General features: G+C 53.7%; 1 protein-coding gene across 9 annotated transcripts in view; it reads left to right on the top strand.

Moving 5' to 3' along the window:
- LOC139259631 (tensin-1-like) overlaps nucleotides 1-23,662 on the top strand; it is an 875,917-nt gene that overhangs the window by 815,219 nt on the left and 37,036 nt on the right. For all 9 annotated transcript variants that reach the window (XM_070875129.1, XM_070875131.1, XM_070875130.1 and 6 more), the window contains 4 exons: nucleotides 4,541-4,721; nucleotides 5,662-6,602; nucleotides 9,302-9,388; nucleotides 12,571-12,702. In XM_070875129.1, the coding sequence (XP_070731230.1) occupies nucleotides 4,541-4,721; nucleotides 5,662-6,602; nucleotides 9,302-9,388; nucleotides 12,571-12,702 (1,341 nt within the window). The remainder of the gene's footprint in view (nucleotides 1-4,540; nucleotides 4,722-5,661; nucleotides 6,603-9,301; nucleotides 9,389-12,570; nucleotides 12,703-23,662) is intronic.

Below are 23,662 nucleotides of genomic sequence, written 5' to 3' on the forward strand. Positions count from 1 at the left end.
TCTGCCAAGGGAGGGATGGTGCTCAAATTTCACAATTTCAGTCTGTGAACCGCACCGAAATCTGCCTCTCATGAAACCATCTCGACATGAGAGGCGCGAGTGATTAGCACCAATGTAAGGGTTCTGCCCAGTGGTGCCTGTGGGAGGGAGAGGGCCTTCTTAAATTCACCTACGCAGTGGGACCGAGCCCCCAGGAGCAGAGAAGGACCGGTTAATAGGGAAGAGTCTGTGCAATGCTTGGCTTTGGCGGATTTAACTTTGCACTTGCATATATCTCACAGCTTTCCCACGCTCGCTTGGTGCCTGACAGGAACTGGTATGTAGGTGGCTGGCTCTCTCTTTCCATCTCGCTGGCACTCTCCCTCTCTTTCTTCTTCACTGTCTCTATCTCTGTGTCTCTGTCTTTGTTTCTGTGTCTCTCTCTGATCTCTTTCTGACTCTCTAATTAGTTTATTCTCTTTTTGTTTCATTCTCTCCTGCTCTGTCTCATTGTTAGCTGCTCTCTCTCTCTCTCTCTTTACCTCATTGTCTCTCTCTTCCTCGCTGTGTTCCTCTGTTCTGTCTCTTTCTCCCTGTCCATTCCTCATTCTGTTTCTCTGTCTCTCCTGTCTCTTTTTGTCTGTCTCTGTTTCTGTCTCTTTTCTGACTGTCTCTGTCTCTCCTTCTGTCTATGGCTGCCTCTCTCCATCTGTTGTGTCTCTCTTGTCACTTTCTCTGTGACTGTCTCTCTATCCTTCTGTTCTTTCTCTGTGTGTCTGTCTTGTCTGTCCCTTTCTGTCTCTCCTGTCTCTCGGTGTCTCACCTGCTGTCTCTTTCTTTACTTGTGTCTCTCATTTCTCACCCTGTCTCTTTGAATTGAATGAGACACAATGTATAACCATGTTTGGCTGCTGTTACCTCCTGCAGTGCACGGTGCAGGTTGAGTATCCCGAGGAGGTGTGGATCGGAGCGTTCACTGGTACCGGTTGGGAAGAGGCCAGAGGTTTTACACGTTTCTGTAACTTGTGACAGACTCAGATTACTCAATTTCCCACACTTTTCCAGAACCCTGCCTTGAGCCCGCATTCAAGTATAATTCTGTGCTTCAGAGAGTCCTCGGAAGTTAAATGGGGTCTGATCCCACTACATATCCTGGAAAAAGACAACACGCTGATCCCAGCAGCTCCCAATCCCATCCCATCAGAGCCCGAGCATGGATGTGGGGACAAAAATCCATGCCCCACAATGGCGCAATGATTTGAAGTTGAGTTGGGAACAGATCGAGTGTTTGTTTTGATCGCGCCGGAGGGGTAAAGCTCTTTGTCAAGCCAACAGCTGCGTGGAGGCACGGCAAATCTCAGGAATGTCAGACTGTGAGATTATCTGAAGTTTACAGCGTCCGTTAAACCAGCAAGCCCTTCCCACCCATCATTGTGTTTACCCCAGCTGACCCCAGCTGGATTCCCATCCTTGAGTTCCCGCGACAGGATGAACTCATCCAGTCAATCATGGTGAACACTGGGGAACGGGACAAGAGTTATACCGAGCATACCACACACTGACCACCTGGTTTGTATCGATACAGCCGAGGAGGCAGGGCTGTTATACTCAGTAACACACGGTGTGTTATTATATAATATATACAGAGTGTTATACCCAGTAACACAGTGTGTTATTATATACCATACACAGGAGTGTTATACCCAGTAACACAGTGTGTTATTATATAATATCTACAGGAGTGTTATACCCAGTTACACAGTGTGTTATTATATACACACAGTGTGTTATTATATAATATATACAGAGTGTTATACCCAGTAACACACGGTGTGCTATACAATATATACAGGAGTGTTATACCCAGTAACACACAGTGTGTTATATAATATATACAGGAGTGTTATACCCAGTAACACACGGTGTGTTATTATATAATATATACAGAGTGTTATACCCAGTAACTCACAGTGTGCTATTATATAATATATACAGAGTGTTATAGCCAGTAACACACGGTGTGTTATATAATATATACAGGAGTGTTATACCCAGTAACACGCGGTGTGTTATTATATAATATATACAGGAGCGTTATACCCAGTAACACACAGTGTGTTATTATATAATATGTACAGAGTGTTATACCCAGTAACACACAGTGTGTTATTATATAATATATACAGGAGTGTTATACCCAGTAACACACGGTGTGTTATTATATAATATATACAGGAGTGTTATACCCAGTAACTCACAGTGTGTTATCATATAATATATACAGAGTGTTATACCCAGTAACACACAGTGTGTTATTATGTAATATATACAGAGTGTTATACCCAGTAACACATGGTGTGTTATTATATATTATATACAGAGTGTTATACCCAGTAACACACAGTGTGTTATTATATAATATATACAGAGTGTTATACCCAGTAACACACAGTGTGTTATATAATATATACAGAGGATTATACCCAGTAACACACAGTGTGTTATTATATAATATATACAGGAGTGTTATACCCAGTAACACACAGTGTGTTATTATATAATATATACAGGAGTGTTATACCCAGTAACACACAGTGTGTTATTATATAATATATAGAGAGTGTTATACCCAGTAACACACGGTGTGTTATTATGTAATATATACAGAGTGTTATACCCAGTAACACACAATGTGTTATTATATAATATATACAGAGTGTTATACCCAGTAACACACGGTGTGTTATTATGTAATATATACAGAGTGTTATACCCAGTAACACACGGTGTGTTATTATATATTATATACAGAGTGTTATACCCAGTAACACAGTGTGTTATTATATATTATATACAGAGTGTTATACCCAGTAACACACAGTGTGTTATTATATAATATATACAGAGTGTTATACCCCAGTAACACACAATGTATTATTATATAATATATACAGAGTGTTATACCCAGTCACACACGGTGTGTTATTATATATTATATACAGAGTGTTATACCCAGTAACACACAGTGTGTTATTATATAATATATACAGAGTGTTATACCCAGTAACACACAGTGTGTTATTATATAATATATACAGGAGTGTTATACCCAGTAACACAATCTGTTATTATGCAATTTATACAGAGTGTTATACCCAGTAACACACAGTGTGTTATTATATAATATATACAGAGTGTTAGACCCAGTAACACACGGTGTGTTATTATGTAATATATACAGAGTGTTATACCCAGTAACACACGGTGTGTTATTATATATTATATACAGAGTGTTATACCCAGTAACACACAGTGTGTTATTATATAATATATACAGAGTGTTATACCCAGTAACACACAGTGTGTTATTATATAATATATACAGGAGTGTTATACCCAGTAACACACAGTGTGTTATTATATATTATATACAGAGTGTTATACCCAGTAACACACACTGTGTTATTATATAATATATACAGAGTGTTATACCCCAGTAACACACAGTGTGTTATTATATAATATATACAGGAGTGTTATACCCCAGTAACACACAGTGTGTTATTATATAATATATACAGGAGTGTTATACCCCAGTAACACACAGTGTGTTATTATATAATATATACAGGAGTGTTATACCCAGTAACACACAGTGTGTTATTATATATTATATACAGAGTGTTATACCCAGTAACACACAGTGTGTTATCATGCAATTTATACAGAGTGTTATACCCAGTAACACACAGTGTGTTATTATATATTATATACAGGAGTGTTATACCCCAGTAACACACAGTGTGTTATTATATAATATATACAGGAGTGTTATACCCCAGTAACACACAGTGTGTTATTATATATTATATACAGGAGTGTTATACCCCAGTAACACACAGTGTGTTATTATATAATATATACAGGAGTGTTATACCCCAGTAACACACAGTGTGTTATTATATATTATATACAGGAGTGTTATACCCAGTAACACACAGTGTGTTATTATATATTATATACAGGAGTGTTATACCCAGTAACACACAGTGTGTTATTATATAATATATACAGGAGTGTTATACCCCAGTAACACACAGTGTGTTATTATATAATATATACAGGAGTGTTATACCCCAGTAACACACAGTGTGTTATTATATATTATATACAGAGTGTTATACCCAGTAACACACAGTGTGTTATTATATAATATATACAGGAGTGTTATACCCCAGTAACACACACAGTGTGTTATTATATAATATATACAGGAGTATTATACCCAGTAACACAATCTGTTATTATGCAATTTATACAGAGTGTAATACCCATCCAGGTGAGTGGAGTATATTGGATGAATACAAAAGTGAAATACTATAGATGCTGGAAATCTCAGCGGGTCGGGCAGCATTTATGGAGAGGAAGCAGAGTTAACGTTTCGGGTCGATGACTCTTCGTATTGCACTGTGGTTTATAGAAGCCCGTCGATTCACTTGGCTCTGCTTGGCCTGGGTTTATTGACTGAGTCTATGCCCTTCCTGTTCTCTTCCTTTCTCAGAGCCCAGGAGTTACGTGGAGTCTGTTGTACGAACTGCAGCAGTGGGAGGAGGCAACGTGCAGGGTCCGCCCATGCTGCCCAGCTACAGCGTGGAAACTCCAGCCAGGAACACTCCCTGTGTCTCATCACTCCCCTCCCCGACTCCCATTTCAACCAGCAGCCCCTTACCCAGCATGGAGAGGTGAGCAAGGAAGTTCATCATCTACCTAAAGCAGCGATAAATACATGTCAGGTTCCCGGTTTGATTCCCAGTCAGTGACTCTATCCCTGTTTTGAATCATGGAGATATGGAAATTAACAGCCCAGCAGGAGGCCATTTTGTTTATTATATCTGTGCCGGCCGACCAAGAGCTACCCAGCCTAATCCCACTTTCCAGCTCTGGGTCCGTAGCCCTGTAGGTTACGGCACTTCAGGTGCACATCCAAGTACTGTTTAAATGTAGTGAGGGTTTCTGCCTCTACCACCCTTTCAGGCCGTGAGTTCCAGACCCCCACCACCCTCTGGGTGAAGACATTTCCCCTCAAATCCCCTCTAAACCTCCCCCCAATTACTTTAAATCTATGCCCCCTGGTTATTGATAGTCTCTGCTGAGGGAAACAGGGTCCTTCCTATCCACTCTATCCAGGCCCCTCATAATTTTATACACCTCAATTAGATCTCCCCTCAGTCTCCTCCGTTCCAAGGAAAACAACCCCAGCCTCTCCAATCTTTGTTCATAACTAAAATTCTCCAGTCCAGGCAACATCGTCGTAAATCTCCTCTGCACCCTCTCCAGTGCAATCACATCCTTCCTGTAATGCGGTGACCAGAACTGCACGCAGTACTCCAGCTGTGGCCTAACCAGTGTTTATACAGTTCAAGCATAAGCTCCCTCCCTTATCCAGCTGTGGAAGCTGGTACATTGAATAAATTTAAGACAGAAATAGACCGTTTCTTAAACGATAAGGGGATAAGGGGTTATGGGGAGTGGGCGGGGAAGTGGAGCTGAGTCCATGATCGGATCAGCCATGATCGGATTAAATGGCGGAGCAGGCTCGAAGGGCCGAATGGCCGACTCCTGCTCCTATTTCTTATGTTCTTATGTTGTAATTCTGTCGTGTATGTTGTTTTATTTCCTCAGCTCTTTTGCCGCAAGCTGCTTGCCAGCGGACACCAATGGGCACAGTGCCACCTCGCCACAGCACTCTCTGGATTCCAGTTTAAGATCGGCAAGCCTCTCTCACCCTTCCTTCGCCGAGAGCAGCTATGTCAACGCCACTCCTTCCAACCACTCGCTCCCTGGCTCGGGCAGCTCGTCGGGGAGCTATGCTGTGGGTGTCGACCCTTCGCTGAGCCCCGGCTCACACCACCACGACAAGCACGCCAGTTCTCAGCTCAACACGACGGGGATCCATGGTCTGCCAGAAAGCCCACAGTCCGTCCATCGAATGGTGGCCACTAATACCCCACCCAGCCCATCACTGGGCAGGAGAACAATCAGTTCTGGGGCGGTGGTGACCCCTGGAAGCCCTGGTTTGAGTCGGCAGCCAATAGGTGCTCATGGAATTCTGACTGGCACGTCGAGTAGCCCCATTATGTCCAGATATCCCGGCATCGTTAGTGCCAGTGCACCAGTCACCCCCAGCAGCCCGGTCTTGGAGCCGTACCCTCTGTATGGCTATTCCACTCCTGCGGCGCAGGCGGATGAGAGGTATCCCGCGCTGTCCCGCCAGGGGAGTTCCTCGGGCTACGCTTCGCCCGGGACGCCAGGCTTCCCCGTCTCGCCGGCTTACTACAACCTGGGCACGGGCAGCCTGGCCGCGGCGGCACCATTCACGGCCACGCCCGTCCCGCTAGCGCCCAACGGCTCTCCTCCACCCCGGGGCGGCCCAGCTCTCAGCCCTCAGCCAGCGCTGCCAGAGAAAAGGCGCATGTCAAGCGGGGAACGCTCCAACAGCTCGACCAACTACGCCACCGTCAACGGCAAGACCATCTCGCCCATCTCCAGTGGGGTATCCAGCCCGAGTGGGGGCAGCTCGCCCAGTGTGGCCTTTCCCGACTTCTCCAAACTCCCGCTGCACGGTAAGGACACCTCGCTTATCTATTGTCAATTCTGCCTCTTGTCTATTCTTGTGATCCACTAATGGTTGGGAGCTACCACAAACAGTGACATAAACCATCCGGGGAGCGCAGGGCAGTGGGATTAGTTTGGAGATTGATACAGGACTATGGGGAGAGAGTGGGGCAGTGGGATTAGTTTGGGGATTGATACAGGACTATGGGGAGAGAGTGGGGCAGTGGGATTAGTTTGGAATTGATACAGAGCTATGGGGAGAGAGCGGGGCAGTGGGATTGATACAGGGCAATGGGGAGAGAGTGGGGCAGTGGGATTGATACAGGACAATGGGGAGAGAGCGGGGCAGTGGGATTAGTTTGGGATTAAACAAAGTCAACATGGATTTATGAAAGGAAAATTGTGTTTGACAAACCTACTGTAGTTTTTTGAGGATGTAACTGATAGAATAGATAAGGGAGAACCAGTGTATTTGGATTTTCAGAAGGCCTTTGATAAAGTCCCACATAGGAAGTTAATGTGCAAAATTAAAGCACATAGGATTGGGGGTAATATACTGGCTTGGATTGAAAATTGATTAACTGACAGGAAACAGAGAGTAGGAATAAACGGGTCTTTTTCGGGGTGGCGGGCAGTGACTAGTGGGGTACCACAGGGATCAGTGCTGGGGCCCCAGCTATTCACAATATCTATAAATGATTTGGATGAAGGAACCAAATGTAATATTTCCAAGTTTGCTGACGACACAAAACTAGGTGGGATTGTGAGTTGTGAGGAGGATGCAAAGACACTGCAAGGTGATTTAGATAGGTTGAGTGAGTGGGCAAACACATGGCAGATGCAGTGTAATGTGGATAAATGTGAAGTTATCTACTTTGGTAGGAAAAACATAAGGACAAAGTATTATTTAGATGGTGATAGCTTGGGAAGTGTCGATGTACAGAGGGACCTGGGTGTCCTTGTACACCAGTCATTGAAAGCAGACATACAGGTGCAGCAAGCAGTTAGGAAGGCAAATGGTATGTTGGCCTACATTGCAAGAGGATTTGAGTACAGGAGCAAGGATGTCTTACTCCAGTTATACAGGGCCTTGGTGAGACCGCACCTGGAGTATTGTGTGCAGTTTTGGTCTCCTTACCTAAGGAAGGATATACTTGCCATAGAGGGAGTGCAGCGAAGGTTCACCAGACTGATTCCTAGGATGGCAGGACTGTGGTATGAGGAGAGATTGGGTCGACTGGGCCTGTATTCACTGGAGTTTAGAAGAATGAGAGGGGATCTCATTGAAACGTATAAAATTCTGACGGGGTTCGATAGACTGGATGTGGGGAGGATGTTTCCCTGGGGCTGGGAAGTCGAGAACAAGGGGTCACAGGGAAATTTAGGACCAAGATGAGGAGAAATGTTTTCACTCAGAGGGTGGTGAACCTGTGGGATTCTCTACCACAGAAGGCTGTGGAGGCCAAGTCACTGAATATATTTAAGAGGGAGATAGATAGATTTCTAGACACAAAAGTCATCAAGGGGTATGGGGAGAAAGCGGGAATATGGTGTTAAGATAGAGGATCAGCCATGATCATATTGAATGGCGGTGCAGACTCGAAGGGCCGAAGGGCCTACTTCTGCACCTATTTTCTATGTTTCTATGAGAGAGCGGGGCAGTGGGATTAGTTTGGGATTGATACAGGGCTATGGGGAGAGAACGGGGCAGCATGGGTTAGATACAGAGTAAATCTCACTCTACACTGTCCCATCAAACACTCCCAGGGCAGGTACAGGGGGTTAGATACAGAGTAAATCTCACTCTACACTGTCCCATCAAACACTCCCAGGGCAGGTACAGGGGGTTAGATACAGAGTAAAGCTCCCTCTACACTGTCCCATCAAACACTCCCAGGGCAGGTACAGGGGGTTAGATACAGAGTAAAGCTCCCTCTACACTGTTCCATCAAACACTCCCAGGGCAGGTACAGGGGGTTAGATACAGAGTAAAGCTCCCTCTACACTGTTCCATCAAACACTCCCAGGGCAGGTACAGGGGGTTAGATACAGAGTAAAGCTCCCTCTACACTGTCCCATCAAACACTCCCAGGGCAGGTACAGTGGGTTAGATACAGAGTAAAGCTCCCTCTACACTGTCCCATCAAACACTCCCAGGGCAGGTACAGGGGGTTAGATACAGAGTAAAGCTCCCTCTACACTGTCCCATCAAACACTCCCAGGGCAGGTACAGGGGGTTAGATACAGAGTAAAGCTCCCTCTACACTGTCCCATCAAACACTCCCAGGGCAGGTACAGGGGGTTAGATACAGAGTAAAGCTCCCTCTACACTGTCCCATCAAACACTCCCAGGGCAGGTACAGTGGGTTAGATACAGAGTAAAGCTCCCTCTACACTCTTGTACCTGCCAGCTAGGGTAAACAACCTGATGTTCTCCTGCCTGGTCCTGATACTGTAAGTGTACCAGGGACCATTTGGCCATCTTCACATCACCCTTCCTGTGCCAGTCTGGTGCGCCTTTTGCCCGAATGCATGACCAGTTGAAGCTTCCCTCAACCCATTTAATTCATCTCACAAACCCTTTGATCTGCTAGAGCTGGAGAACATAGATCTCCGAGATGTCTGTTGTCTCGGCCTCTGCCTCTCTGCCCCCATCGAGAATGAAACCTGTTTTGAAAGACATTTTTGTTATTTTTCTGTCTCTCAGATGGAAGCCCGGAAACAAGAGCCAACGTGAAGTTTGTGCAGGACACGTCCAAGTACTGGTATAAACCGGACATCTCCCGAGAGCAAGGTAGACGGGCGCGCATCACTGAGGGAAGATTGAGAGTACTGGGGTCGGGGTGGGAGTGGGACTCAGCCATTGGGGGTCCCAGTGAGGAGCGGACCACAGAATGGAGAATGTTTCTGCTCTTCCAAAGCTGGGTACTGAGGGGAGAGCACAGGATTATCCTGGGGCTTCAGATCATCCAGGGGTGGGGTCGTTAACACTCACTGATTGGCTCGAGGCTGCCCCAGTACTTGTGCCCCCAGAATTCCTGCTGCCGTTTGTGTCAGCCATGTCTCAGTGAGCAGCACCCTTGCCTCGGACTCACAAGGTCGTGGGTTTAAGCCCCACTCCAGAGACTTGAGCAGATTATGTAGGCTGACAGCACCTTTACCACCTCACGATGTCTCAAAGCGCTTTACAGCCAATGAAGTACTTTTGGAGTGTAGTCACTGTTGTAATGTGGGAAATGCAGCAGCCAATTTGTGCACAGCAAGCTCCCACACACAGCAATGTGATAATGACCAGATAATCAGTTTTTAGAGATGTTCATTGAGGGATAAATATTGGCCATGACACCGGGGTGAACTCCCCTGCAATATAGTGCCGCGGGAACTTTTAAGTCCATTTGAGAGGTCAATAGGGGCCTCGGTTTAACATCTCATCTGAAATATAGCATCACCGACAGTGCAGCATTCCCTCAGTACTGCCCCTCCGACAGCGCGGCACTCCCTCAGTACTGCCCCTCCGAAAGTGCATCACTCCATTAATACTGCCCCTCCGACAGTGCGGCACTCCCTCAGTACTGCCCCTCCGACAGTGCGGCACTCCCTCAGTACTGCCCCTCCGACAGTGCGGCACTCCCTCAGTACTGCCCCTCCGACAGTGCGGCAGTCCCTCAGTACTGCCCCTCGGACAGTGCGGCACTCCCTCAGTACTGCCCCTCCGACAGTGCGGCACTCCCTCAGTACTGCCCCTCGGACAGTGCGGCGCTCCCTCAGTACTGCCCCTCCGACAGTGCGGCACTCCCTCAGTACTGCCCCTCCGACAGTGCGGCGCTCCCTCAGTACTGCCCCTCCGACAGTGCGGCACTCCCTCAGTACTGCCCCTCCGACAGTGCGGGGCTCCCTCAGTACTGCCCCTCCGACAGTGCAGCACTCCCTCAGTACTGCCCCTCCGACAGTGCGGCACTCCCTCAGTACTGCCCCTCCGACAGTGCGGCGCTCCCTCAGTACTGCCCCTCCGACAGTGCGGCACTCCCTCAGTACTGCCCCTGGGAGTCTCTGGAGTGGGATTTGAACCTACGACTTTCTGAGTCAGAGGTGAAAGTGCGAACACAAAGTCATGGCCAGCTCCTCAGTCTCAATCGCTTTCTCTTTGCCCCAGTGTCTCGGGGCCATTAAGGGTGTTTTTTGAGAGGGACGGTTCGAGCGGTGAGGTGGCTCCCACACTCGGGATTGATGTCGCACTGTTCTGCCATTACGCGATAGGTCGCTGACTTCACCACACAGCTCAGTGTGGACGGTTGGAGGCAGCTGGTACTTGATGAATGTTCAGGGTAACACACGGAGACCGGCTCACTTCAGTCACCACCCAAACCCCAGCAAGAGTGAGTGCCTTCAGGAGAGGAGGGGGTTATAGGAATGTATGGGATGCTTCCCAGAGAAACAGATTCACCATCAGACCATGGCCCGGAATTTGCGATCAGCAGCGACCTCGAAGAAAGCGCCCCACAAAGATCACTGTGGCGAAAACTTTAGCTTTCTCTACCTTAATTTGATTCTAGCACGGTCTATATGCAACCTCCAGTGTACCGCAGCAGTGATGTCATTAAGCTTTCTAAGGATAAGGGGTAAGCCATTTAGGACCGAGATGCGGAGGAACTTCTTCACCCAGAGAGTGGTGAACCTGTGGAATTCTCTACCACAGAAAGTTGTTGAGGCCAATTCACTAAATATATTCAAAAAGGAGTTAGATGAGGTCCTTACTGCTAGGGGGATCAAGGGGTATGGCGAGAAAGCAGGAATGGGGTACTGAAGTTGAATGTTCAGCCATGAACTCATTGAATGGCGGTGCAGGCTAGAAGGGCCGAATGGCCTACTCCTGCACCTATTTTCTATGTTTCTATGTTTCTATGTTTCTAAGCAGCCAGTCACATCGAAGAATTCTCACAGATGGCAAACCAGGAAATAAAAATCAGCTTTTACCATTCACTTTAAAATATAATTTCCAGGCAGCGAAATAGAGATTGGGACATACACATAAGGTTAATGTAGAAGCTGAAATATCATGAACAAACTTTAAAAAATACATTAAAAAATATATTTTATATTATTTTAAAAATCTCATTGTTTTTATCATAATGAAGAAATTTGTATTTACACAAATATAAAATGTATTTTTCCGGGTCAGAATGAATAAAAACCCAGTTACACCATTTTTCAATAAGGCTTAAAATTTAATGTTTTTTTTAAAAAAGTGATATTAGGCAGTAAAGGAAAAGTTTTCATCATTTCAAGTGATTTCACTGATTGCCAGCAATGGGGAGCTCCACAGCACACCCTGTAGCGGAGCAAGGAATGACAGTCCGTGACTTCAGGATTTCTACATTTATCTGCGCATGCACTAAATCCTGAAGTTAATGTCAGTCTCAGAGGGGTAACGAAGCCAAAGACTGACAATTTCACCGTCATTACCACCGCGAAATCTAAGCTCATTATTTCACCCCGAGGGTGACTGTGAGAGATCGCAGAATCAGCCCTGGAACCCTGGTCATGGGAGGCCGAGCTCGACAATTGCCCAATTCGCAGACACGCTCACCCCCAGTGAGTCGAGTGTCACACGCCCTCGCTGCCAAAAACGGGCCTGTTTGTGCTATTGTCTGTTACATTTTCAGAATAAAATGTATTAAGTCCCTCTCTCCTCTCCCCACTCTCCTCTCCCACTCTTGTATCTCTCCCCTCCTTCTCCCCTCTCCAATCTCTCCCCTCCCTTTCCTATTTCCCATCCCTCTCCCATCTCTTCCCTCCCTTCATCTCCCATCTCTCCCCTCCTTCACCCTCTCTCCCATCTCTTCCCTCCCTTTCCTATTTCCCATCCCTCTCCCATCTCTTCCCTCCTTCTCCCCTCTCCCATCACGCTCCCACCTCTCCCTCCTTCACTCTCCCTCCCCTCACGCACAATGTGCTCCCTCTAATCCTATTCCCCAGCGATTGGCTTGCTGAGGGACCGTGATCCTGGAGCATTCATCATCCGAGACAGCCACTCGTTCCGTGGGGCCTATGGACTGGCCATGAAGGTCTCCACACCTCCTCCGACCATCGCTCAGCAAAATAAGAAAGGTAGGCACAGACCTCTCATCCCCACCCTGAGAATGTGAAGTGAATCGGGTCAATCAGAACAAATTGCTCCCTGTGGGGAGGGTTCAAGTCCCAGGGACACGGGATAACAATGGGCAAATAAGACCATAAGTAATAGGAGCAGGAGTCGGCCCTTTTAGAAAAGGAGGGAGAGAGAAAACGGATAATTATAGACCGGTTAGCCTGACATCAGTAGTGGGGAAAATGTTGGAATCAATTATTAAAGATGAAATAGCAGCGCATTTGGAAAGCAGTGACAGGATCGGTCCAAGTCAGCATGGATTTATGAAAGGGAAATCATGCTTGAGAAATCTTCTAGAATTTTTTGAGGATGTAACTAGTAGAGTGGACAAGGGAGAACCAGTGGATTTGGTGTATTTGGACTTTCAAAAGGCTTTTGACAAGGTCCCACACAAGAGATTGTTGTGCAAAATTAAAGCACATGGTATTGGGGGTAATGTACTGATGTGGATAGAGAACTGGTTGGCAGACAGGAAGCAGAGAGTCGGGATAAATGGGTCCTTTTCAGAATGGCAGGCAGTGACTGGTGGAGTGCCGCAGGGCTCAGTGCTGGGACCCCAGCTATTTACAATATAAATGATTTAGACAAAGGAATTGAATGTAATATTTCAAAGTTTTCAGATGACAGTAAGCTGGGTGGCAGTGTGAGCTGTGAGGAGGATGCCTAGAGGCTGCAGGGTGACTTGGACAGATTCGGTGAGTGGGCAAATACATGGCAGATGCAGCATAATGTGTATAAATGTGAGGTTATCCACTTTGGTGGCAAAAACAGGAAGGCAGATTATTATCTGAATGGTGACAAATTAGGAAAAGGGGAGGTGCAACGAGACCTGGGTGTCATGGTACATCAGTCATTGAAAGTGGGCATGCAGGTACAGCAGGCGGTGAAGAAGGCAAATGACAAGTTGGCCTTCATAGCTAGGGGATTTGAGTATAGGAGCAGGGAGGTCTTACTGCAGTTGTACAGGGCCTTGGTGAGGCCACACCTGGAATATTGTGTTCAGTTTTGGTCTCCTAATCTGAGGAAGGATGTTCTTGCTTATTGAGGGAGTGTAGCGAAGGTTCACCAGACTGATTCCCGGGATGGCAGGACTGACATACCAAGAAAGACTGGATCAACTGGGCTTGTATTCGCTGGAGTTTAGAAGAATGAGAGGGGACCTCATAGAAACATATAAAATTCTGACGGGACTGGACAGGTTAGATGCAGGAAGAATGTTCCCGATGTTGGGGAAGTCCAGAACCAGGGGTCACAGTCTAAGGATAAGGGGTAAGCCATTTAGGACCGAGATGAGGAGAAACTTCTTCACCCAGAGAGTGGTGAACCTGTGGAATTCTCTACCACAGAAAGTTGTTGATGCCAGTTTGTTAGATATATTCAAAAGGGAGTTAGATGTGGCCCTTACGGTTAAAGGGATCAAGGGGTATGGAGAGAAAGCAGGAAAGGGGTACTGAGGTGAATGATCAGCCATGATCTTATTGAATGGCGGTGCAGGCTCGAAGGGCTGAATGGCCTACTCCTGCACCTATTTTCTATGTTTCTATGTTTCTAGGCCATTTGGCCCCTTGAGCCTGATCCACCATTCAATAAGATCATGGCTGATCTGATCTTGGGCTCAACTCCACTTCCCCGCCCGCTCCCCAAAACCCTTTACTCACTTATCGCTCAAAAATCTGTCTATCTCCACCTTAAATATATTCAATATATTCAATGACCCAGCCTCCACAGCTCTCTGGGGCAGAGAATTCCACAGATTTACAACCCTCTGAGAGAAGAAATTCCTCCTCATCTCAGTTTTAAATGGTGACTCCTTATTCTGAAACTGTGCCCCTAGTTTTAGTCTCCCCCAACCTGTGCATCCACCTTGTCAATATCCCCAAGAATCTTATACGTTTCGATAAGATCACCTCTCATTCTTCTGAATTCCAATGAGTAGAGGCCCAACCTCCTCAACCTTTCCTCATAAGTCAACCCCCTCATCTCCGGAATCAACCGAGTGAACCTTCTCTGAACAGCCTCCAATGCAAGTATATCCTTCCTTAAATACGGAGACCAAAACTGTACGCAGTACTCCAGGTGTGGCCTCACCAATACCCTGTACAGTTGTAGCAGGACTTCCTTACTTTTATACACCATCCCCTTCGCAATAAAGGCCAACATTCCATTGGCCTTCCTGATCACTTGCTGTACCTGCATACTAACCATGCACAAGGACCCCCAGGTCTCTCTGCACCACAGCATTTTTCAATCTCTCTCCACTTAAATAATAATTTGCTTTTTTTTTTCCTGCCAAAGTGGTTAACGTCACATTTTCCCACATTATACTGCAGCTGCCAAATGTTTGCCCACTCACTTACCCTGTCTATATCCCTTTGCAGATTCTTTGTGTCCTCCTCACAATTTACTTTCCCACCCATCTTTGTATCATCAGCAAACTTGGCTACATTACACTCGGTCCCTTCATCCAAGTCATTAATATAGATTGTAAATAGTTGAGGCCCCAACAGTGATTCCAGTGGCGGGGGCAATTTTTTAACCAAAGGGGAATCGGGATTGTGAAATAGATCCCCGGGGAAGGACATTGAAGCGGAGAGTGGAGTCATGGGGCAAATAGATCTGTTTCTGGAGTTAGGGGATATGGAGACAAGGTGGGTCAGTGGGGTTGGGGGATATGGGGACAAGGTGGGTCGGTGGGGTTGGGGGATATGGGGACAAGGTGGGTCGGTGGGGTTGGGGATATTGGGACAAGGTGGGTTGGTGGGGTTGGGGATATGGGGACAAGGTGGGTCGGTGGGGTTGGGGGATATGGGGACAAGGTGGGTCGGTGGGGTTGGGGATATGGGGACAAGGTGGGTCGGTGGGGTTGGGGATATGGGGAGAATGGGAAGGCCTTTTCTTGAGTGCAGAAAGTAAATGATACAAATTGTAAAATGGGCGGCCAGTTCACTCGAGTATTCGGCACTGCTTCACAAGACCACGCACTCTCCCCGGGACAGGGACACTCTCCTCGGGACAGGGACACCCTCCTCGGGACAGGAACACTCTCCCCGGGACAGGGACACTCTCCTCGGGACAGGAACACTCTCCCCGGGACAGGGACACTCTCCTCGGGACAGGAACGCTCTCCCCGGGACAGGGACATTCTTCCCAGGACAGGAACACTCTCCCCGGGACACGGACATGTTCCCCGGGACAGGAACGCTGTCCCCGGGACAGGGACACTCTCCCCGGGACAGGAACACTCTCCCTGGGACACGGACACGCTCCCCACGACAGGAACACTCTCCCCGGGACACGGACATGTTCCCCGGGACAGGAACGCTGTCCCCGGGACAGGGACACTCTCCCCGGGACAGGGACACTCTCCCCGGGAGACGGACATGTTCCCCGGGACAGGAACGCTGTCCCCGGGACAGGGACACTCTCCCCGGGACAGGAACACTCTCCCCGGGACACGGACACTCTCCCCGGGACACGGACACTCTCCCCGGGACACAGACACGCTCCCCGGGACAGGAACACTCTCCCCGGGACACGGACACGCTCCCCGGGACACGGACACGCTCCCCGGGACAGGAACACTCTCCCCGGGACACGGACACGCTCCCCGGGACACGGACACGCTCCCCGGGACAGGAACATTCTCCCCAGGACAGGAACACTCTCCCCGGGACAAGAACACTCTTCCCAGGAAGGGAACACTCTCCCCGGGACACGGACACGCTCACCAGGACAGGAAAACTCTCCCCGGGACACGGGCACTCTCCCCGGGACACGGACACGCTCCCCGGGACAGGAACACTCTCCCCGGGACACGGACACGCTCCCCGGGACAGGAAAACTCTCCCCGGGACAGGAACACTCTCCCCAGGACAGGAACACTCTCCCCGGGAGAGGAACACTCTCCCCGGGACAGGGACACTCTACCCAGGACAGGAACACTCTCCCCGGGACACGAATACTCTCCCCAGGATAGGAACACTCTCCCCGGGAAAGGGACACTCTCCCCAGGACAGGGACACTCTCCCCTGGGACAGGAACACTTTCCCCGGGACACGGACACTCTCCCCAGGACAGGAACACTCTCCCCGGGACAGGGACGCTCTCCCCGGGACACGAATACTCTCCCCAGGATAGGAACACTCTCCCCGGGAAAGGGACACTCTCCCCAGGACAGGGACACTCTCCCCGGGACAGGAACACTCTCCCCGGGACAGGAACACTCTCCCCGGGACACGGACACTCGTCCCAGGACAGGGACACTCTCCCCGGGACAGGGAAGCTCTCCCCGGGACAGGGACGCTCTCCCCGGGACAGGGACAGGGACGCGCTCCCCGGGACAGGGACGCTCTCCCCGGGACAGGGACGCTCTCCCCGGGACAGGGACGCTCTCCCCGGGACAGGGACGCTCTCCCCGGGACAGGGACGCTCTCCCCGGGACAGGAACGCACTCCCCGGGACAGGAACGCACTCCCCGGGACAGGAACCCTCTCCCCGGGACAGGAACGCTCTCCCCGGGACAGGAACGCACTCCCCGGGACAGGGAAGCTCTCCCCGGGACAGGGAAACTCTCCCCGGGACAGGGACGTTCTCCCCGGGACATGGACGCTCTCACGGGACAGGGACAGGGACGCGCTCCCCGGGACAGGGACACTCTTCCCAGGACAGGGACACGCTCCCCGGGACACGGACACTCTCCCCGGGACAGGAACACTCTCCCCGGGACAGGAACACTCTCCCCGGGACAGGAACACTCTACCAGGGACACGGACATGCTCCCCGGGACAGGAACACTCTCCCCAGGACAGGAACACTCTCCCCGGGACAGGAACACTCTCCCCGGGACAGGAACACTCTCCCCGGGACACGGACACGCTCCCCAGGACAGGAACACTCTCCCCGGGTCACGGACACTCTCCCCGGGACACGGAAACGCTCCCCGGGACACGGAAACGCTCCCCGGGACACGGAAACGCTCCCCGGGACACGGAAACGCTCCCCGGGACACAGAAACGCTCCCCGGGACAGGAACACTCTCCCCGGGACACGGACACTCTCCCCAGGACACGGACACGCTCCCCGGGACAGGAACACGCTCCCCGGGACACGGACACTCTCCCCAGGACAGGAACACTCTCCCCAGGACAGGAACACTCTCCCCGGGACAGGAACACTCTCCCCGGGACAGGAACACTCTCCCCAGGACAGAAACACTCAACCCGGAACACGACTACTCTCCCCAGGATAGGAACACTCTCCACGGGACAGGGACACTCTCCCCAGGACAGGAACACTCTCCCCGGGTCACGGACACTCTCCCCGGGACACGGAAACGCTCCCCGGGACACGGAAACGCTCCCCGGGACACAGAAACGCTCCCCGGGACAGGAACACTCTCCCCGGGACACGGACACGCTCCCCAGGACACGGACACGCTCCCCGGGACAGGAACACTCTCCCCGGGACACGGACACGCTCCCCGGGACAGGAACACTCTCCCCGGGACACGGACACGCTCCCCAGGACACGGACACGCTCCCCGGGACAGGAACACTCTCCCCGGGACACGGACACGCTCCCCGGGACAGGAACACTCTCCCCGGGACACGGACACGCTCCCCGGGACACGGACACGCTCCCCAGGACAGGAACACTCTCACCGGGACACGGACACTCTCCCCAGGACACGGACACGCTCCCCGGGACAGGAACACACTCCCCGGGACACGGACACGCTCCCCGGGACAGGAACACTCTCCCCAGGACAGGAACACTCTCCCCAGGACAGGAACACTCTCCCCGGGACAGGAACACTCTCCCCGGGACAGGAACACTCTCCCCAGGACAGAAACACTCAACCCGGAACACGACTACTCTCCCCAGGATAGGAACACTCTCCACGGGACAGGGACACTCTCCCCAGGATAGGGACACTCTCCCCGGGACAGGAACACTCTCCCCGGGACACGGACACTCTCCCCAGGACAGGGACACTCTTCCCAGGACAGGAAAACTCTCCCCGGGACAGGGACGCTCTCCCCGGGACACAGACACGCTCTCCGGGACAGGAACGCTCTCCCCGGGACAGGGACGCTCTCCCCGGGACAGGGACAGGGACGCTCTCCCCGGGACAGGGACGCTCTCCCCGGGACAGGGACGCTCTCCCCGGGACAGGGACGCTCTCCCCGGGACAGGGACGCTCTCCCCGGGACAGGGACGCACTCCCCGGGGCGGGAACGCTCTCCCCGGGACATGAACCCTCTCCCCGGGACATGAACCCTCTCCCCGGTGCAGGAACACTCTCCCCGGGACATGAACGCTCCCCCCGGGACAGGGACACTCTTCCCAGGACAGGAACACTCTCCCCGGTACACGGACACGCTCACCAGGACAGGAACACTCTCCCCGGGACACGGACATGCTCCCCGGGACAGGAACACTCTCCCCAGGACAGGAACACTCTCCCCGGGACAGGAACACTCTCCCCGGGACAGGAACACTCTCCCCGGGACAGGAACACTCTCCCCGGGACAGGGACACTCTCCCCGGGACAGGAACACTTTCCCCGGGACACGAATACTCTCCCCAGGACAGGAACACTCTCGCCGGGACAGGGACACTCTCCCCAGGACAGGGACACTCTCCCCGGGACAGGAACACGCTCCCCGGGACAGGAACACTCTCCCCGGGACAGGAACACTCTCCCCGGGACACGGACACTCTCCCCAGGACAGGAACACTCTCCCCGGGACAGGGACGCTCTCCCCGGGACAGGGACGCTCTCCCCGGGACACAGATACGCTCTCCGGGACAGGAACCCTCTCCCCGGGACAGGGACGCTCTCCCCGGGACAGGGACGCTCTCCCCGGGACAGGGACGTTCTCCCCGGGACAGGGACGCTCTCCCCGGGACATGGACAGGGACGCTCTCCCCGGGACATGGACAGGGACGCTCTCCCCGGGACAGGGACGCTCTCCCCGGGACAGGGACGCTCTCCCCGGGACAGGGACGCTCTCCCCGGGACAGGGACGCTCTCCCCGGGACAGGGACGCACTCCCCGGGGCAGGAACGCTCTCCCCGGGACATGAACACTCTCCCCGGGACATGAACCCTCTCCCCGGTGCAGGAACACTCTCCCCGGGACATGAACGCTCTCCCCGGGACAGGGACGCTCTCCCCGGGACAGGGACGCTCTCCCCGGGACAGGGACGCACTCCCCGGGACAGGAACCCTCTCCCCGGGACAGGAACGCTCTCCCCGGGACAGGAACGCTCTCCCCGGGACAGGAACGCTCTCCCCGGGACAGGAACGCTCTCCCCGGGACAGGAACGCTCGCCGCGGGACAGGAACGCTCTCCCCGGGACAGGAACGCTCTCCCCGGGACACGGACACGCTCCCCGGGACAGGAACACTCTCCCCGGGACACGGACACGCTCCCCGGGACACGGACACGCTCCCCGGGACAGGAACACTCTCCCCAGGACAGGAACACTCTCCCCGGGACAGGAACACTCTCCCCGGGACACGGACACGCTCCCCAGGACAGGAACACTCTCCCCGGGACAGGAACACTCTCCCCGGGACAGGAACACTCTCCCCGGGACACGGACACGCTCCCCAGGACAGGAACACTCTCCCCGGGACACGGACACTCTCCCCGGGACACGGACACGCTCCTCGGGACAGGAACACTCTCCCCGGGACACGGACACGCTCCCCGGGACACGGACACGCTCCCCGGGACAGGAACACTCTCCCCGGGACACGGACACGCTCCCCGGGAGAGGAACACTCTCCCCGGGACACGGACACGCTCCCCGGGACACGGACACGCTCCCCGGGACAGGAACACTCTCCCCGGGACACAGACACGCTCCCCGGGACAGGAACACTCTCCCCAGGACAGGAAGACTCTCCCCAGGACAGGAACACTCTCCCCGGGACAGGAACACTCTCCCCGGGACAGGGACACTCTCCCCGGGACAGGGACACTCTCCCCAGGACAGGAACACTCTCCCCGGGACACGAACACTCTCCCCAGGATAGGAACACTCTCCCCGGGACAGGGACACTCTCCCCGGGACAGGGAAACTCTCCCCAGGACAGGGACACTCTCCCCGAGACAGGAACACTCTCCCCGGGACAGGAACACTCTCCCCGGGACACGGACACTCTCCCCAGGACAGGAACACTCTCCCCGGGACAGGGAAACTCTTCCCAGGACAGGAACACTCTCCCCGGGACAGGGGCGCTCTGCCCGGGACAGGGACGCTCTCCCCGGGACACAGACACGCTCTCCGGGACAGGGACGCTCTCCCTGGGACAGGGACAGGGACGCTCTCCCCGGGACAGGGACGCTCTCCCCGGGACAGGGACGCTCTCCCCGGGACAGGGACGCTCTCCCCGGGACAGGGACTCTCTCCCCAGGAGAGGAACACTCTCCCCGGGACACGAATACTCTCCCCAGGACAGGAACACTCTACTCGGGACAGGGACACTCTCCCCAGGACAGTGACACTCTCCCCGGGACAGGAACACTCTCCCCGGGACACGGACACTCTCCCCAGGACAGGAACTCTCTCCCCGGGACAGGGACACTCTCCCCAGGACAGGAACACTCTCCCCGGGACAGGGACGCTCTCCCCGGGACAGGGACGCTCTCCCCGGGACACAGACACGCTCTCCGGGACAGGAACCCTCTCCCCGGGACAGGGACGCTCTCCCCGGGACAGGGACGCTCTCCCCGGGACAGGGACGTTCTCCCCGGGACAGGGACGCTCTCCCCGGGACAGGGACGCTCTCCCCGGGACAGGGACGCTCTCCCCGGGACAGGGACGCTCTCCCCGGGACAGGGACGCACTCCCCGGGGCAGGAACGCTCTCCCCGGGCCATGAACCCTCTCCCCGGGACATGAACCCTCTCCCCGGTGCAGGAACACTCTCCCCGGGACATGAACGCTCCCCCTGGGACAGGGACACTCTCCCCAGGACAGGGACGCTCTCCCCGGGACAGGGTCGCTCTCCCCGGGACAGGGACGCTCTCCCCGGGACAGGGACGCTCTCCCAAGGACAGGGACGCTCTCCCCGGGACAGGGACGCACTCCCCGGGACAGGAACCCTCTCCCCGGGACAGGAACGCTCTCCCCGGGACAGGAACGCTCTCCCCGGGACAGGAACGCTCTCCCCGGGACAGGAACGCTCTCCCCGGGACAGGAACACTCTACTCGGGACAGGGACACTCTCCCCAGGACAGGGACACTCTTCCCAGGACAGGAAAACTCTCCCCGGGACAGGGACGCTCTCCCCGGGACAGGGACGCTCTCCCCGGGACACAGACACGCTCTCCGGGACAGGAACGCTCTCCCCGGGACAGGGACGCTCTCCCCGGGACAGGGACAGGGACGCTCTCCCCGGGACAGGGACGCTCTCCCCGGGACAGGGACGCTCTCCCCGGGACAGGGACGCTCTCCCCGGGACAGGGACGCTCTCCCCGGGACAGGGACGCTCTCCCCGGGACAGGGACGCACTCCCCGGGGCGGGAACGCTCTCCCCGGGACATGAACCCTCTCCCCGGGACATGAACCCTCTCCCCGGTGCAGGAACACTCTCCCCGGGACATGAACGCTCCCCCCGGGACAGGGACACTCTTCCCAGGACAGGAACACTCTCCCCGGTACACGGACACGCTCACCAGGACAGGAACACTCTCCCCGGGACACGGACATGCTCCCCGGGACACGGACATGCTCCCCGGGACAGGAACACTCTCATCAGGACAGGAACACTCTCCCCGGGACAGGAACACTCTCCCCGGGACAGGAACACTCTCCCCGGGACAGGAACACTCTCCCCGGGACAGGGACACTCTCCCCGGGACAGGGACACTCTCCCCGGGACACGAATACTCTCCCCAGGACAGGAACACTCTCCCCGGGACAGGGACACTCTCCCCAGGACAGGGACACTCTCCCCGGGACAGGAACACGCTCCCCGGGACAGGAACACTCTCCCCGGGACAGGAACACTCTCCCCGGGACACGGACACTCTCCCCAGGACAGGAACACTCTCCCCGGGACAGGGACACTCTCCCCAGGACAGGAACACTCTCCCCGGGACAGGGACGCTCTCCCCGGGACAGGGACGCTCTCCCCGGGACACAGATACGCTCTCCGGGACAGGAACCCTCTCCCCGGGACAGGGACGCTCTCCCCGGGACAGGGACGCTCTCCCCGGGACAGGGACGTTCTCCCCGGGACAGGGACGCTCTCCCCGGGACATGGACAGGGACGCTCTCCCCGGGACAGGGACGCTCTCCCCGGGACAGGGACGCTCTCCCCGGGACAGGGACGCTCTCCCCGGGACAGGGACGCTCTCCCCGGGACAGGGACACTCTCATCAGGACAGGAACACTCTCCCCGGGACAGGAACACTCTCCCCGGGACAGGAACACTCTCCCCGGGACAGGGACACTCTCCCCGGGACAGGAACACTCTCCCCGGGACAGGAACACTCTCCCCGGGACACGAATACTCTCCCCAGGACAGGAACACTCTCCCCGGGACAGGGACACTCTCCCCAGGACAGGGACACTCTCCCCGGGACAGGAACACGCTCCCCGGGACAGGAACACTCTCCCCGGGACAGGAACACTCTCCCCGGGACACGGACACTCTCCCCAGGACAGGAACACTCTCCCCGGGACAGGGACACTCTCCCCAGGACAGGAACACTCTCCCCGGGACAGGGACGCTCTCCCCGGGACAGGGACGCTCTCCCCGGGACACAGATACGCTCTCCGGGACAGGAACCCTCTCCCCGGGACAGGGACGCTCTCCCCGGGACAGGGACGCTCTCCACGGGACAGGGACGTTCTCCCCGGGACAGGGACGCTCTCCCCGGGACATGGACAGGGACGCTCTC

Source organism: Pristiophorus japonicus, chromosome 3 (assembly GCF_044704955.1).
Source record: "Pristiophorus japonicus isolate sPriJap1 chromosome 3, sPriJap1.hap1, whole genome shotgun sequence".
Taxonomy (NCBI): domain Eukaryota; kingdom Metazoa; phylum Chordata; class Chondrichthyes; family Pristiophoridae; genus Pristiophorus; species Pristiophorus japonicus.